Genomic DNA, 18,994 nt, shown 5'->3' on the forward strand with positions numbered 1-18,994 from the left:
GCAAATAAAATAATTAGAAGTTAAGCAAGTGTAAATTAAAGAAATAAATTTAATATTTTTTAACATTAATTATCTAATCACTAAATTTTTTTATTAAAAATTTGAGTAGTTAAAATTTTATTTATCTGCTAAACTTTTTATTTGTATATATTTTGGCCCCCTTGTGATTGAATTCTGGCTTCGTTCCAGGTAATAGTTAATAGTTAATAGATTAATATATATTGATTCTAAAAATCAAAATTAAATTTTAAAATAGAAATTACAGCACTCTATTAACGGAAAGAATATTATTGATTTGAAAATTATTTTTCAAGACCTAGACCAAACACCCACATAATTTTTAATAAAATTATATTTTAGGGGACCACAAGAGGCGATAACTGGTGGTGTAAAGACGACGTGGTGAACCGGGTACACTGCACGCGGGCATTAGCTCCATGTGAAACCAAAAATAATTAAATAAGAAAACAAACCCCAGCGGCCCAGCCTCCGCTCGTCGTCTCGTCTACTTTTCCTCGCTCTTTCCCTCTTTCTCCCCCTTACCCCCCGCCCCTCCCCCATCCCTTCTCTCCTCCCCTAGTTAATAATCCGATCGATCCTCCGATTCCGATGCGTCAAACCCTAATTCTCCCTCTCGATTTAGGATTCCGAGTCAAAATTTAGGGTTTTCTTTCCCCTCCAATCGATTCTTAGACCTCGCGATTCTCTTCTCCGATCGATTCCTAGGGTTTCCTCCGATCAGAGAGGACGGGGCGTATGCGATTGGGGTGTGGGGGTTAGGTTTAGGGTTTGAAGATGTATAGCAACTTCAAGGAGCAGGCGATCGAGTACGTGAGGAGGGCGGTGGAGGAAGACAATGCGGGGAACTACGTGAAGGCGTTCCCTCTCTACATGAACGCGCTCGAGTACTTCCGCACCCACCTCAAGTACGAGAAGAACCCTAAGATCAAGGAGGCGATAACCCAGAAGTTCACCGAGTACCTCCGCCGCGCCGAGGAGATCCGCGCTGTGCTTGACGAGGGCGGCACCGGCCCCGCAGCCAACGGAGGCGACGGAGCCGTCGCCACGCGCCCGAAGACGAAGCCCAAGGACGGGGAGGGCGGTGGTGGCGGCGGGGACGGTGAGGACCCTGAGGTGACGAAGCTGCGGTCGGGGCTCAACTCGGCGATCATCAGAGAGAAGCCGAACGTGAAGTGGAACGACGTCGCCGGTCTCGACAGCGCCAAGCAAGCGCTCCAGGAGGCCGTCATCCTCCCCGTGAAGTTCCCGCAGTTCTTCACCGGTACTCCCTTCTTTCCTTTGTTTTTTTAAAATATGTATTCCGTCGTTAGATAATTCATGATCGTCAACTCTTATAGTATGTTGTAAAAAGTGAATTATTCTTGTAGGAATATAATCATTGGATGAGCTAGATGCGGAGTTGGGTCTTTCAGATGGGATTTTTGTTATGCTGAAAATAAAATCAATCCTGAGGGCGGCGTCACGTGTTTATTAAAAGCGTTAATCTGCTAAATCAATGAATGACTGATAAGCAATCCTTTCATCTGGCTTAGGAATGGCTTAAGTGTGTTGGTAGCTCTATCTAGGATATAGTTATGTCCTTCTGAATTTTGTTTATATGAATTGTCAGTGATTCGTTCTTCTTGTATGTTGATTACAAGTTGATTATTTCCATCTCTTACGCACTACAAACCTTGTTGTAGGATACATCGATTATTTCTTCTTTGCATTTGATAATGTTGCCTTCGAATTTATTGAACTGAAATTGTTTTTTTAGTCGAAAGCACATCATAGAAGATTTTTTTGCCAAGAATGTTACTGGGTTCAATGCGAAAGGTTCAGTGTCAAACAGCATGTGCTATTTTATTCCTTTAATTTTCTTTTAACTATGAGATTATGAGATTAGGTGAAATCATGTTAGTGTCATATCCTTTTGGCACAAGAATTCAACATTTATATGGTATAGGTGGCTTAACTTTGTATGAAACAGAGTTTTTGGTTTACATTGCTAAATTTAGTGAACCTGTCTTTTATAAGAGCACTCTATTTTAGGGTCTAAATTTTACATTCTTAATTTTTCTGGTTCCTTTTGTAATCTACTGTCTTGGGATAATTGAGAGCACACTAGCACAGCCGATTTTGCATATGAGTTCACATTGAAATAACACTTGCATTGATTACTGGGATGAATGTAATCGTTGGTGGGGATGTATGGCCGTGAAGGGAGAGATAGCTCTATTTAATAGGCTGGCTGGAGGGTAGTGCAGGAACATCTTCTCTATAGATGTGTTTCCATAGCGTCCATAGTTCATAGGCATTTAGTTCTTGATATAGTGCAGAATCTGTACATTTTCTTGAGGAGTTAGTGTGCATGGATGATTAGCCTCTCCAGCTTGGCCCACTTTATTTAGGGAATTGGCTGAAGAGGCTGCCTATGGTTTTAAATGGACCTATGTTCATACCACGGTATTAAGTATTGAACTTATCAAGCATAATCAGCATGGTACTGTGCAGCAGGTATTGAGCCTGCCACCGTGCCTCAATATGCCAAGGGTTATGGAGCTAGACATTTCAATATGCTTGGGCGTAGAGGCATGTCCCTACCATGTGCCCCAATTCCTTTTTTTTTTTTTCTATTTCCTTTCCCAACTTCTTTCTTCTTTCCCTCTCTTCATCCTCTTCTTACATACCTCCTAAAATAACACATATAACACATAATTTTTTTGTGCCTAATTAATATTCTTGTGACATAGTAGATCCAATTGTCTTAAGAGAAACACAAAGCTAATGTTGATAAAGTTGGGCATTAGAAGAAGATGGTTATGTAAACAGGGCACTTTGAATTTTATTTGTGGCTTTTATGCAAACTATCAATCCTATGGCCCAATACTCCCACCTGGGAAGATTTTGGGGAAATAGGAAAACGAAATGGGTTTATGGATAACTAGCATATGTAGTAATTGGGCTTAAGTATTTAGAGCCATCTTGTTGGAAATCATGGGTTACAATATGAAATTTACTGATACTAGTTCTTTGTTTGCTGTGGGCTGTATAATGTATCACTCTTCTTTGCTGTTGTCAACTTGATTTATCATGGCTGCATATGTTTCAGATTTCTTTCCGGCTATATTTCTTTTGATGAGGCCAACTGATTTACTATTTCTCTGATTTAGTTGTTAAAGTTACTAAGTTGATAGGACTTCACTTCTTAGGTAAAAGAAAACCATGGAAGGCATTTCTTCTGTATGGCCCACCAGGAACTGGAAAGTCATATTTGGCCAAGGCTGTGGCGACAGAGGCAGATTCTACATTCTTCAGGTTATCAGTGTTCTATATCTTTGTTTGTCATTTTATTTCTAACATCATCAGTTTTCTTTCTGTGTATTATGTGTTGTAGTTACATTGGGACGATTCACTCAAACCTCTTCACCTTTATGGGAGAAGTGCAAGAATTTTCACAATTACAGTTTATAGAAACCATCAGGCCTCCGTAGATTTAGCAAATTCATGTGGGGAAGAATGTGAAGAGGTGCTGGTAGGAATGAGAAAACCTCTACATGAGCTCACTTAAAAGGAGTCAGCTGGATAAATAATATATGGGAGCCTTTATGTAAATTCTGATACTTAAATAGTTAAATGTCAAATGGACTGAAGCATATGACTAGCTAGTAGTTCACAACAAAGTACAACTAAGAAAGTGATCTTATGATCGTTTTCCAGTATGTCCATAATTTGGTTGAGTTTTAAGTGAATGTTCTGGGATAACATCACAACACGATGATTCTATATAAGAGAAGCAGTAGGTAGCTAAATAATAATCTCCCTTCACCAGGCCCTACATTCAGCGAAAAAACACTTATTTTCTCACAGTTTAGAATATTCTTTGTCAATTTAGCTGATAGCAAGTACATATTATGTATATTAGATATATGTTACACTATTTCCTTTTTATCTCTTATGATGCTTGGCAATTCATGAATAAATGCAATCCTTATGAATAAGTAAACTTGCGTTAGTCATATATTCAGCAGCTATATCAACATTATGGTTACCCTTATGATCTCTCATTCAGGATCTTTAGGATCCATTTGAGTAATAAACACTATCTAGAAGAATGTTTCATTTATAACTAAGTGTGACTATTTAAACTGTATTTCATCTACTGATGGCCGTTTGATAGTCTGTGAATTGACTGCAAAAAACATTTTGCAATCATTAGTTACATATTAAGCCAAAGGAGTGCCGGAGGATATTTCAATGCATGGTTGTGATCAAGGATTTAAGTGCCGTGGCACCGGGGCGTGCCGGAAACTTGCCGGCACGGTACGGCACGGTGCGTGCCGAGCCGTGTCGATGCTTGCCGGTCAAAAAAATTCTTATGTGCCGACACATAATAGCATGAAATATTTATTTTCTTTGGCAACAAAATATTTTAACTATTTATTATGTCTTTTTATCACATCTTTTGAACTTTATTGAGAAAATTACTTACTAATTTGAAGAATAGAGGGTTTTGAGCTGTGCCATCGGTATGGGGTTTGTATCGTGTCGGTATCTTATTGGCATGGTACGGCACGGTGGATACGGCCCGTGCCGACGGGCATTTAAAACCTTGGTTGTGATGCTCATCTCATGCAATGCATAGATGGACTGAAAGCAATTTTAATATTGAGCTGGTAAACAGCACTTATTGCTTTCACTTAAAAGCTTTTTAAATCTATTCAACTCTCAAAATCGAACGTTTCTTGCAGTCATTAGTTACATATAAAGCCAAAAGAGTGTTGGAGGATATTTCAATGCATGGTTATGATGCTCATCTCATGCAATGCATAGATGAACTGAAAGCAATTTTAATATTGACCTGGTAAAAAGCACAAAGTGATTTCACTTAAAAGCTTTTTAAATCTATTCAACTCTCAAAATCTATTCATCTCTTAAAAGAAATTTTAATATTCAGCAGGTAAACAGCACTAAGTGCATGGTTCTGATGCTCATCTCTTGCAATGCATAGATGAAGTGAAAGCAATTTTAATATTGAGCTGGTAAACAGCACTAGGTGCTTTCACTTTAAAGCTTTTTAAATGTATTCAACTCTCAAAATCAAACCTCAGCCCCAGTAATGTTTAACCTTGGATTCTTAACCATTAAAAAGACATAAAACTCTGTAGTATGTTAAAGAACAATGTTTACATGGTAAATTTTAATCTAGGGTGTAAGTAAGAATGATATATATTGAAGGATCTCTCTAAAATAGCTTTTCTGCTCTCTTTTATCTCCAAGTAATAAAAGGAAAGCTCAGAATCCTTATGCCGAGAATTAGTGGAGCTCGCAATTCTTTAGGGCTAGTGACCAGTGAATAATGCAATCCTAGTAACAATGTCACCATTATTGTTCTTCAGAATCTTGAGTCTGCGAATGGAGTCCTTGCAGCTTGTGACGAAGGACTTCAATTGGGTTGTAATGACCCCAAGTAAAAACATTATATTAAGAGTCTTAGTTACTGTTATTCACATTGTCAGCATGAACAATGATGCTGACGTGCCAGTTGTGTTGATTGATAACCAGATTCTAGAATGTTAGCACTCATAATTTAACTAGCTTAACCTACCTATTATTCTCATCTACCGAGCCTGTTTGCAACAGTGTGAATGAAATCCGACTAGGCCTACCTATTCACTTTAAATTATGTCACTTTGTAACCTTTTATTTTTAGTATACGTATTGTGGTTTCTTTCTTTCTTTATGTTGAAAAATTAATCTGTTCTGGATGGGGATGGTTGATCCCTATCTGATCTTTTAAGAAAAGGTTACTGTGTCTATCTATAAAAATTTTGTCGATAAACCTCATATTTTTGTGAAAGACTTTTTGTTGAATGTCCTATTGTTGGGTACTTCGAATTCTGTTTTCAGCTGTTAAATAATGCATGTAATAAATGCTGAAAAATATTGCAGTATATCTTCATCAGACCTTGTTTCAAAGTGGATGGGTGAAAGTGAAAAGCTGGTTGCAAACCTTTTCCAAATGGCCCGTGAAAATGCTCCTTCCATTATCTTCATTGATGAGATTGATTCTTTATGCGGTCAGCGTGGAGAAGGAAATGAAAGTGAAGCCTCTAGAAGGATTAAAACTGAACTTCTTGTCCAGATGCAGGTGAGATTACAAAAGACATGTGTGCATGCTATATACTAGCCATTTCAAGTTTCTAAAAATGTTCTATTTCATGCAGCATCAATTGTCATTTACTGCCATAGAACCTCAGATATAATAAAGGGGCAAATTAGCTACATCATCTAAATAGTATGGGAAGGATCATTATAATGCCATTGAGAGCTGCTAAGAAATAGTTACTTACATGTTCATCTTTAGGATTAGTGACTAAGGCCTTGTTTTTTCTTCCATCTTAGGTGCGATGGCTTTGGTTTTATATACCAGAAGAGTATTGTATAGTAGTTGCTGTATTTATTCAACTCTGCTAAGCTTTTCTACTTTGCATTCACTCTTGTATTTTCCTTTTCCCTATAGTCATTTCATCATGGGTTTTTGAATATGGGAGTTTAATTTAAAGCGATTTTTTTTTTTGATTTTGTGGATCAAGCTGTTTCACAATTATCTCAAAAATCTGAGATGGTAGACTATCTTCTTTTAATATTTGACTGACACAATATTATATCCGATAAAAGACTGGTATGACATCAATTTCAATTCATGAAAATATTTGTATTATGAAGCAATGAACCTACACTCTCCCGTTGAGACTTTTGTTCTGGAGTAGTACATCACTTCTTTTTTAGTGGCCAGACTTAAGAAATTTTATTCAGTAAGCCTATAACTATATTTTCCTTTCTCAGGTTATTGGAAACTACAAATTTTGGAGCTATTAACTCTCGTAGTATGTGATGATAGCCTCAAATTTTTATTTATAGCAATATATTGCCTGATTTGATTCTGATGGTCGTCCAATCTTTCCCTGTCATTTCTTTGTATATTGATTATTAGGCTATCGGTATGAAAGACATCACTCCTTTGCTTCTTTATTTTAATAGTTTTTCTATCGAATGCCTGCTTGTATTTTATCTGTTTATTTGTTTAAGTTATATCCTTATTAGTTATTACTTGAGATATGCCAATAATTGGTTAATTCAGCTTACTTGAGGCTCATTTGTCAAGAATCATTGTGCCACTGTGGTTGTTGCTTTTCTTTTCTTTTTTTTTTCTTCTTTCTGAAACTAGGCTTCTTTTACATAGATGAAGTAGCCTTTTCTAGCGCAAGGAGATCTAACAATTCCTCTAGTTAAGCTTAATTTTAGAAATAATATTTTTTTGGACCGTAGCTTATTTCTTTTGATATTTCAACTCATAGGCTCAGATGGTTGAGACAAAGGAAGATGGTCCTCCCTGTGTTAGATTGTTCCTCTTAGGTTCAAAACCTCTGTGTTGTATAAGCCAATTAGACAGATTACCTAGGCCACTAGCAAAACTATTGCTTAATAGTTGAAGGGACACAATCCGTTTACTGCCTTATAGAAAAAGACTTAATTGTTGACTATAGCTAAGCAAGCAATCACGTGATAACGATAATTTATTGCTAATACATATAAAAATATATGCATTTCTTTATGTATATGTTAATATAAATATTTTACTATGATATGATTTATTTATGGAAGAATCTCTCTTGCATATTCTGCAATTGTCAGTGATCAGTGTGGTTGACATCAACTTAGCATTTTCCATTCATGAAGCCTTCTCAACTTCTAGAAGAATCAGAGTTTCAGAGCAAAGTGAAATACATTAATGACCATGGGAACAGCTTGAAGTTGAGATTAATTTGAGTTTGGGACCTGAGTGAAATAGAGTCCATAAATTTTGGACTCCCTGTACAATTTATCCAACAAAAAAGTTGTTATTTTTCTTTCTGACCCATGTTATACCATATCTAGAGGATTCCTTAAAGGGTTACTCTTATGTCTGAGCAATAATTGCAATTCTGAAGGTTGATTGATCTACTGCACAAGCAGTTCTAACAGTTTTCGTTGCATGGGTATTCATTTTGAATGATACATTGACCTGATATTCCTGATATGTATGGATAGCTCATCTCTTTCCTGCTTTTGATTGAATAAATTGCAACACCAGTTCTCTTGCACATTTTTTTGTATTTCACATTTGCCAAGTGTGCCATTTGGCTTCAACTAGTTTGATTGTATATCTTTTTCCTTTTATTTCTTCGCTATTGTTGTTTAAGCTCCCTTTTTTCTTTCCAGGGTGTAGGACATAACGATGATAAAGTTCTGATTCTTGCTGCTACGAATACTCCATATGCTCTTGATCAGGTTCTGTGCAGACCCTTTGTTAAGACTTCTTCGACTGTCGCAACTGTTTCATAAACTATTTAGTCCTTGTTTTTTGTCTACAATGTGCTACTTCTCTGTTACCTACAGGCTATTCGGCGACGCTTTGACAAGAGGATCTATATACCTCTTCCCGATCTAAAAGCTAGGCAGCATATGTTCAAGGTATTGAAGAAAGAAAAAGAGAGAATATTTTATTTTGCGGAGTCCTGGTTTTTCAGACAATTTAAGCAGAAATTCTACCTTTTCATATTTCATATCCTTTTTTGCTTCTACAGAAGTCCCTATATTCCAATAGAATTCAATAATCATTTTCATATATCTTTATTATTAAAATTTTAATCCTCCAATCAACAGTCGTTTATCCATGTAAATCTCTAATAAAGGAACAGAGTTAAAATACTAATGGAATGTTCTTAGATTCCTGTATAATGAGAAGTCAGGAGCCTTCATATATATTCTTTGATGAGAAATCGCGGACCTTGTCATAAATTTCCAAAGAACATAAAACATTTGTTTTCTTCAATGTTCTGTCTGTTCAGCCATATTATGGTCTTGTGTGATTTCGAACTGTTGGATTTGTATAGGTACATCTGGGAGATACCCCTCACAACCTGACTGAGAAAGATTTTGAGTACTTGGCTCGCAAGACTGAAGGATTTTCTGGTTCAGATATTTCTGTTTGTGTAAGCACTTTCATTCACAAAATCAAAAACTTAAAAAAAAAAAAAAAAAAAAAAGAAAAGCCTTTTTAGAATTATGCTAAAATGTTCTTACTTTTTTCTGCTAATAGGTCAAGGATGTATTGTTTGAACCGGTTCGCAAGGCCCAAGATGCCATGTTCTTTGTGAAGAAGGAAGATGGCATGTGGATGCCCTGTGGGCCCAAAGAACCTGGCGCTATTCAGACCAGTATGCAGGAGCTCGCTGCCAAGGGTCTTGGTGCTAAGGTGCCAATTTACGCTTATCTATTTTCTTGCTTACCTAGAACAATAGTTTTCGTATTTCATTCAAAATGTTTATTTTTCCTTATATACCATTACTTAACAGTAAGATAAGAATGGGTATTTTGGGATTATTGGTAAAGCATAAGAGATAAGACTTCTTACCAAATGTGAGCTCAAGTAACGGGATTCAAGGAATTACAAGAAACACATCAATATTGTTCTGAAGAAATCCAATCTCTTCCAAACAAAGAAGAATTGATTCTGAACAAAAAATTTCTTTTCTAAATTCTAACTAAATTGAGGTGAATTCTTCCAAACTATTATCAATTAAATCTACTTTAAATTTTGCCCCAAAGATTCGTTTACGACTGTATATTTTCTTTTCCTCTTTTGTGAGCAGGTTCTTCCGCCACCAATTACAAGGGGAGATTTCGAGAAGGTACTCGTTCGGCAGAGGCCCACTGTTAGCCAGAAGGACCTCGAAGTGCATGAGAGGTTCACAAAGGAGTTTGGACAGGAGGGCTAATTAAATTTATCAAGTTCAACTATGGAAAGAAACAGAAAAGCAGAAACAACAGTTGTATATTGTAACTCTTGTTGTTACGGGTGGGAACTTCTATTTGGGTTTATTATGCAGCCTCTTCAGAGTACGCTTAATTTACCTCAATATTGTGGCTGGCACCTTACTGGTGATTTCATATTTATCTCTATATTGATTCTGTTTTGGCTTTACAAAGTATTTGCGATGCACTTGAATAAGCGTTTTTGGCTGTGAAGTGGCCCACCGTCCCCCGCCTCCCCTTTTTTATTCCAGTACTACATAAGCTAATGTTTCTTCAACGATTTATGTTACATTGGTTATTCTGGTCTTTTCTTAAGTTAGGTCATTTGTAAACCTTGGAATGTTATATATTGCAGCCCAATGGTAGTGGATTCTCGTTGCCACATACGGTGGTGCAGAGGGAAATTACCTTCACCGAGCATACCAAACTATGCTATCAGTGAGAGTCTTCACCGAGCTTTGATGTAGAGATTGTTTCCTCTTTTTGGCTATATTTCTCTCTTTAGTATGTATAATGATGGAGTGCATTTACTCTAGTAGTAAACCTGGATAGGTAATAATTTTGTACCGCATGGTTGGAAGGTAAAGATATGCAGGTACTTGTATACGATTGGTGATTAATTGGAGGTAAATGTGATTGGGTTTCATGCATATGAAAGTTCCTAGTATGTTCTGTATGCTCGATAGTCATATATCTTGGATCTATAGTTTGTTAAACGTGTATAATAGTTTGATAATGTATTTTTAACGTGCCAGCGAGAAATTAGCAGCATTTTGACTTTTTGCTTGCTTCGTTCTATTTCTATTGACTCTTATTAGAGCAGCATCTTTGCGTGTATCCTAATTAGCTGAAGTTAAAATGACGCTTAGACTGCTGATTCATTAGGCCGACATTGTTAACTGTTGGATTCCTTGACTAAATCTAAATTAAAGCATTAGTTGCAGCCGTAATGATGGGAAGATTGATTTATCCGTAACTCTTTCTATGGGAGATAAGACGTTGCGGTTATAAATCCTCCTTACTAGAAAACGTTTTGTTGTGTTTAACAGCAAAGCAATGTTTATCTCCTTCCAGTTACTTCATGTTCCTTTGATAGCTTTGATTGAAGCTTTTTTAGAAGAAAGTCTTCTCTGTTTCATGTGTAACAGGCTCTAGAACTTGCTTGCCGAGCCAAGTCATTTTTGTTCTCGTCATTAATATCTCTGCAAAGTTATCTATTTTGTATTCCTCGACACAAAATAATTCCGATGCTCCTGCCATCGTAGTTGCGCAAATATGTGTTTCACCTTTAGCCGTTATATAAATATTTCTTGAGGAGTATTCTCCGAAGCCATCTTGAACGAACTATGCCTGATGAAGCAGGCTTGAAATAGTAATATTGTTCAAGATCAACTAGGTATGGTGCAGGGTGTTTGTAATAATATTAATTACTTGTAAAGATCCTTCCAACTATTGTCTTTATAATTGTTGGCCTGTTGGAATATGTCTAGTTTTGCTTGATTCATGCACAGAAATTGAAAATGTTACAAATGTTTGTCAAGGTACCTACATTTTAGATTAGAGATTTTGGCCGTCTAGTCTTCTTAATATTTGTAATAATAAATTTAGATCTCTCAAAATTTTATTATAAATTTAGGCTTACTTTGTCTGTCTACATAGGCGCTATGTGGGATTGGCGTGGTACAATGAAAATCATAAGCACTGAACTATTTGTAGCTTATTGAAAGCCCTAAACTGTTTACCATTTTCATTTAAAAATTTCAACAATCTTATAAATCTGGTGAATGGTTCGCTGACTTTAAAAGACGTGAATCATTTACTATCTTATAGTTTGGTTTTCTTTAGATCCTCTGTACTTTTAGCGCTCACCAGGCTATAAGAATAGTCCTCATCGGACAATAAGAAATTAGGCAATGAATAGTTCGCTATATTTAAAAATAGAAAATCATTCACGGCATTTAGAAGGTGGTGACTCATTCACTGTTTTTATAAGACATTGATCAACTTATTGCTTTTAGAAGGTGGTAAAGCATTCGCCGCTTAAAATACTCATGAATCGAGCATTCAAAATACACTCTCGTTCAAACTATCTAACTTCATTTGGTAGGCTTTTATGATCAAGACAGAAATTTGAGCTCTTGCAAATAAATAATGAATCAATTGAATAATTTACTACACATAAAATTGAAAGACAAATGTTATTTGCAGTACTAACCTAGATAAAAATAATGAATCAATCGAATAATTAACTGCATATAAAATTGAAAGACAAATGTTATTTGCAATACTAACCTAGGTATATTTGATCCACTTGCGATGTCAAGCCAAAGGGTATCTCTTTTCGGCCGGATGACAATACATCCACATCGAAATCACTATTTAATATTCTTGATAATAACCAACCCTCTCCTTCTCAATGTGGACCGTCAAATAGGCGCAGTTTCGAGGCAATGCGATCATATCACAGAATGATTCACCGTCCATGACTTCGGGAATATCATATTTATTTAAATCCGTAATATCGATTGAAATATTTAGACGGTCATTATGCCTTTTTACATCTGTCAATTATTCATTTTTCTCTCAAAATCACTAAATATAATATTTATTGGGATGCCAATTAATTCTTTCAATATTTTTAATTTAAAAATATATAAATATCTATTCGTTTTGTAGTGGGACTTGAACCCACGGTAAGGTGCATGGAAACCCCTCAAATAGGGGTGGCAATCTAGCTCATTGTTCGCGAGTCAGCTCGTATTCAGCTCGAAATGAGCTCGAGATCGGCTCGCTCGTTTAGTAAACGAGCCGAACACGAGCTGGATTTTTCAGCTCGTTTAATAAATGAGCCGAACACGAGCTGCGGGTCAGCTCGCTCGTGTTCGCGCTCGATAACAGCTCGAATACATATTTTTATATTTATATATTTATTTAATTTATATTTTTATATATAAATAATGATTAATATAATATATATTTTTATTATTTATTTTTAGCAAAATAAAAATATAAATGCGAGCTTAATTATAAAAAGACTCATTTATTTATATATAAAGTTTCAATTATTAGACCAAAGTTCAATAGATAAATTGATAAATTTATTTTTTATATATATTTAATCTAATCAATTTTAATTTATTGTTCGTTGGCCAGCTCGTGAGCCAACTCGTGTTCGGCTCGGCTCGTTAATAAACGAGCCGAACACGAGCTGAATTTTTCGGCTCAATACTTTAACGAGCCAGCTCGTGTTCGGCTCGTTTAATAAACGAGCTGAACACGAGCCGACCCCAGCTCGCTCGTGTTTGGCTCATTTACACCCCTACCCTCAAGTAGGGACTCTCAAACTTGCAACAGAACTTCTATTTCTTGCTTTAACTATCACTTCTAATAATTATATATTGTATAAATTGCTAGCAGTATACTAGTTGTTTGATTGCATCAATAATTTACTCGAAGTTTTCTTATTGAAATCAAACTTTTAAAATTATTTGGATCACTTGTTTACTGTTAAATTAAATCTTATTTGACATGATTAATGTCACGTTTTTAAATTTTAGTATACCTCAAAACTTATGGGGGCACTTTTTTATCTGCTTGATAAATTTTGGTATTATGATTGCTCTCGTATTCCACTTCTTTAATTCCTAGTGTTCAACTTGTAAACGAATTTAGTAAATTCTAAAGTTAGCAGATATATTACATCGAGATAGAAATCTATTAATGTCATGCCTCGGGTTCTAGTCTAACTCGGGCTCGCCAATAGATCCACCGCATATACAGGAAGCCCTGTGTACATGACGCGATAGTAGTACTTGAAAAACATATAAGAACAACTACAAGTAACAGAGCAGTAAAAAGCTACTAAACAAGAAATATAGTCCACTGTACATTTATGTTCGAGATAAAAAAAATTTTTAAATTTCAAATTGAAGATATAGAAGGCAAAAAAAATAAAATGTGACTTGATTGCTATTTTTCTTAGAAGACTATGTATCAATAAGAAATGAAATAAGGAAAATATTATTGTCTTATCTTCCAAGATTTTTGAATTATTTTTCAAATTAAATAGTTCCTAATATCATTATAAAGTGGACCATGAGATTCAAAAAAAAAAAAATCTTTTGGGGGAAGGAGGAAATAAAAAAAAAGAACAAAAGAGAAACAAAAAAAAAAAAAGAAAGGAAAAAGAAAAAAAAAAGAGCATTAGGAGGGGGCCGCCTCTCCCTCTCTCTCTCTCTCTGGTTCGTACAGAGAGAGAGAGGGGTTGGGGCCCTCCCTCACTAAACCAAAAAAGAAAATGAAAAGAAAAAAAAAGAAAGAAAAAGAAAGCCAAAAAAAAAAATAGAGAGAGCAACGACGATGGCAGCGGCACTGTGACGACTTCGACAACAACAACGGCGCACGAGGAGGCCTCATGGCCTCTTTCTTCTTTTTCTTCTCCGACGACGGCGAATTGGTGTATACGTGCAAATATATAGTAGCGATTTATTTGTCGGTTTGATCAACACGACCGTCTTCGTGATAGGTTGACCCGATCAAATCCGGCATTGGATCGTTACTATATCGTGCGTACGTGTTCACTAAACGTCCGTCTCCCCAACATCGACGAAAGATCTACATGAGCGTGCGAATGACGTGATGACGAACCTCCAACCGATTTAATTGTGCGGCCGTCTTCGTGATAGGCTCGACACGCTCAAATCTCTAAAAAAAATGATAATAAAATAAAATAAGATAATAAAATAAATATTTGAATCGCCGTCTTCGTGATAGGCTAGATCCAATTTGACATAAACCGGGTCGCCGTCTTCGTGATAGGCTAGATCCAATTTGACATAAACCGGGTTGCCGTATTCGTGATAGGCTTGACCCGAGTCCGATTTTTTGAGCCGGGTCGCCGTCTTCGTAATAGGCTTGACCCGAGCCCGGTTAATTAAACCGGGTCGCCGTCTTCGTGATAGACTTGACTCGGGTTTGATTCATTAAATCGGATCGCCGTCTTCGTGATAGGCTTAACCCGAGTTCGATTAATTAAACCGGGTCGCCGTCTTCGTGATAGGCTTGACCCGGGTTCGGTTCATTGAATCGGGTCGCCGTCTTCGTGATAGGCTTGACCCAAGTTCAATTAATTAAACCGGGTCGCCGTCTTCGTGATAGGCTTGACCCGGGTTCGGTTTATTAAACCGGGTCGCCGTCTTTGTGATAGGCTTGACCTAAGTTCGATTATTAAACCGAGTTGCCATCTTCGTGATAAGCTTGACCCGGGTTCAGTTTGGTTAAACCAAATTGATTATATAAATACTTGATTTGAACCAAGCGCAACATAATCATGAGTTCAATTTAAACATATAAAAAAGGGAGAAAATAAATAAGTTGGAGCCGATCCTAAATCAAACCGGCTTGGATATACATTCAAACCAAACCAAACCCAAGTCAACAAGGGTCTACCGATCAGGGATCAAAAATAAACTAAAACCAAGTTGGTGAACCAAGTCTAAAATGGTGAACCAAACTCATAACTGTGAACCAAGCCCAAGTGTTAAACCACATATATGGCATTGAACCGAAACAGTGAACAAAACCCAAAACGATGAACCGAATCAACTCATAAGCTGGTTCAACTCAAATCGAACTGAGACTCAAGAGCTTTGAACCAAACAAAGTAATGAACCGGTTCGACCTAAACCGAACTACAAGTTGGTTCAACTCAAACTGAACCACATGAGGATCGAATAGACCGAACCACGAGTCAGTTCAAATTGAACTGAACCATAAAAGGGTTCCAAATCAAGCCGAACCAAAGCATATGCCGGGTTCAACTCAAACAAAAGCACAGGAGGTTCAAGCCAAGCCAAGCCAAACCAATTACAAGTCGGTTCAGTCTAAACCGAATCATGAGGGATTCGACTTGAATCGAAGTGAATCCGATCCGAACTAAACCGAACAGGATCCTATCTGAACCAAATCATAAGGGATTCGACTTGAACCGAAGGGGATCCGATCCGAACTGAACCGAACCGGATCCGGTCCAAACCAAATCATAAAGGATTCAACTTGAACCGAAGTGGATCCGGTCCGAACTGAATCGAACCGGATCCCATCTGAACCAAATCATAAAGGATCCAATTTGAACTAAAGTGGATCCGATCCAAACTGAACCAAACTGAATCCGGTCTGAACCGAACCATAAAGGATTCAACTTGAACCGAAGTTGATCCGATCCGAACTGAATTGAACCGGATCCAGTCCGAACCAAATCATAAAGGATTCGACTTAAACCGGAGTGGATCCGATTCAAATTGAACCGAACCGGATCCCGTCTGAACCAAATCATAAGGGATTTGACTTGACGGGAATCAAATCATAAGGGATTCGACGTGAACCGAAGTGGACCAAACCGGATCTCGTCTGAACCAAATCATAAGGGATTCGACTTGAACCGAAACGGACTCAATCCGAACCGAATCCGGTCTGAACCAAATCATAAAGGATTCGACTTAAACCGAAATGGATCCGGTCTGAACCGAACCATAAAGGATTCAACTTGAACCAAAGTAGATCCGATCTGAGCCAAACCGCAAAGGATTCGACTTTAACCGAAGTGGATCTGATCTGAACCGAACCATAGAAGATTCAACTCGAACCGAAGTGGATCCGATATGAACCGAACTACTTAAAGATCGAGCCAAACCAAACCAAACCATAAGTCGGGTTCAACTCAAACAGATGTATGAGAGATTCGAGCCGAGCCAATTTGAGCCGAACTAGTTCAACTTGATTCAAAGTCGGTTCAAACCAAACAAAAGTATAGAAGGTCCAAACCAAGCCAAACCGAACTGCAAGCCAGTTCAATCCAAACTGAACCATATGAGATTCAAGCTGAGACAACCGAACTCACAGTCGGACCATAAACCAATTCGACCCTAAATCAAAATCAGAGGGCAAGCTCAACTCAAATCAAACCATGTGAGGATCGCAACAATCCGAATTAAGCATAAACCGGTTCAATCTAAAGCGAACTTGGAGAGAGCAATGAGTGATTCGGCCCAAACCAAATGCAAAAGGGTTTCAAACCAAGGCGAACCACAAGAGCTCAGCCCGAATCAAATGCAGACCAGTCTTGAACCAAATCATAAAGGTTCTATCCGAACCAAACTGAAGTGTAAGAGAGTCCAAGTTGAGCCGAACTATAAGGGCTTGATCCAAATTAAATTCAAAAGGATCTCGAACTACATCATAAGGGTTTGACCTAAACCAATTCTCAACGGGTTCTAAACCAAAGTATAACGATCGACCCAAACCAAATTCAGAAGGGTCAAACCAACCAAAGGCGGCACAACCCAAATCAAATATAAAAAGTTCAAGACAACTCGACTTGAATCCAACCTAAGCAATAGTCCAATCCATTTCGGACTATAAATAAAATCCAAAGTCCACAAATAAAATCCAAAAATCCAAAGTCCATAATTAAAACCCCAAAATCCAAAGTCGACAAACAAAACCCCAAAATCCAAATTCCACAAATAAAACCCAAAATCCAAAGTCCACAAATAAAACCCAAAAGCTAAAGTCCACAAATAAAATCCAAAATCCAAAGTCTACAAATAAAATCTACGACCGTAAAGTCGCTAAACTACACCAAATTCATACGACCGCAAAGTCGTTAAACTAAACAATCAAATTCAAACGACCTAAAGTCGCTAAACTAAACCCAAACTCAAACGACCGTAAAGTCGTTAAACTAAACCCAAATTCAAACGATCGCAAAGTAATTAAACTAATAAACCCAAATTCAAACCGACCGCCACGTCATTAAACTGAGCAATTCAAATCAAGCCGACCGCCAAGTCATTAAACTGAGCAACCAAAACTTAAACTGACCGCCATGTCATTAAACTAAACACCTCAACTCCAATCGACTGTCATGTCGCTAAACTGAGCATCTTAATTTCAGTTGACCGCCAAGTCGCTAAACTGAACAAATCAAATTCAGATATGACCATCAAGTCGTTAAACTGAATATTTGACCATCAAGTCGTTAAACTGAACATCTGACCGCCATGTCGGTAAACTGAGCACCAAAACTCAAACCGACCGCCATGTCATTAAATTGAGCACCAAATCTTAAACCGACCGTCATGTCATTAAACTGAACACCAAATCTTAAATCGACCGTCATGTCATTAAACTGAGTATGTCAAATTCAAACCGACTGCCATGTCATTAAACTGCGCATCTTTACATCAAGCCGACCGCCATGTCGTTAAACTGAGCGACTGAAATCAAGCCGACCACCACGTCGTTAAACTGAGCGACTCAAATCAAGCCGACCGCCACGTCGCTAAACTGAGCGACTCAAATCAAGCCGACCGCCACGTCGCTAAACTGAGCTACCTAAATCAAGCCGACCGCCACGTCATTAAACTGAGCGGCTCAAATCAAGCCGACTGCCATGTCGTTAACTGAGCTACTCAGCCTCAAGCCGACCGCCACGTCGTTAACTGAGCTACTCAAGTCAAACCGACCGCCACGTCGCTAAACTGAGCTACTCAAATCAAGTCGACCGCTATAACTCAACTCAAACCGACTAAATGACTGCCAAGTCCAAAAGCTGAACATTTCATCAATGTACAATAGGGGTATGCCCCTGCTTAAGCTATGTACTTGAAACTTATATCAATTCAAGTTCATCTTTATACTACGGTCTCTTTCTATCATCAGCATTAAATTTGGTCTCTTAATCGAGGGTTCCTTAACATTGAAAGTGTGGGGTAATTAACAGCAGATTCTTGAGTCTGTTGGAAGCCATGAACCTATAATACTGATTTCAAAATAAAATTTAAACAAATTTAATCTGTGCCATGAATGACCACTCGTCTTAGAAACACCTACGGCGGGGCCGGTCATTCGCGACAGACAATATAATATCTAAGATGTACAAATGTATGATTCATAAGTACAACACCAATTCTCACACAACTCTAAACTGTAAAACAAATACATCTGTATGTATATGACTATAGACTAAAAACTATCTCCAGAAAGATACTCCTCTAGCTCGACTATTGGGGTAGATAGAGATCTAGCTCACGACTCCTTTATCTCGATCAGTGGCTGCAATAGGAACATGGGG

At 37.5% G+C, this 18,994-nt stretch overlaps 1 protein-coding gene across 1 annotated transcript; it reads left to right on the forward strand.

Moving 5' to 3' along the window:
• Positions 494–10,087, forward strand: LOC109718282 (protein SUPPRESSOR OF K(+) TRANSPORT GROWTH DEFECT 1). The gene is made up of 8 exons (XM_020244444.1): positions 494–1,282; positions 3,213–3,318; positions 5,953–6,151; positions 8,266–8,334; positions 8,443–8,517; positions 8,940–9,038; positions 9,146–9,301; positions 9,699–10,087. The coding sequence occupies exons 1-8, from the start codon at positions 796–798 to the stop codon at positions 9,822–9,824; spliced, it is 1,317 nt and encodes a 438-aa protein (XP_020100033.1). The 5' UTR covers positions 494–795; the 3' UTR covers positions 9,825–10,087.

The sequence above is a fragment of the Ananas comosus genome, linkage group 12, assembly GCF_001540865.1.
Source record: "Ananas comosus cultivar F153 linkage group 12, ASM154086v1, whole genome shotgun sequence".
NCBI lineage: Eukaryota > Viridiplantae > Streptophyta > Magnoliopsida > Poales > Bromeliaceae > Ananas > Ananas comosus.

Bases quoted from the DNA above. Each gene is read 5' to 3' on its own strand.
- LOC109718282 (XM_020244444.1), top strand. From the start codon at position 796: ATGTATAGCAACTTCAAGGAGCAGGCGATCGAGTACGTGAGGAGGGCG. The intron at 8,335-8,442 runs GTTCTGTGCAGA...TGTTACCTACAG, and splicing joins CTCCATATGCTCTTGATCAG to GCTATTCGGCGACGCTTTGA. The intron at 8,518-8,939 runs GTATTGAAGAAA...GGATTTGTATAG, and splicing joins CTAGGCAGCATATGTTCAAG to GTACATCTGGGAGATACCCC.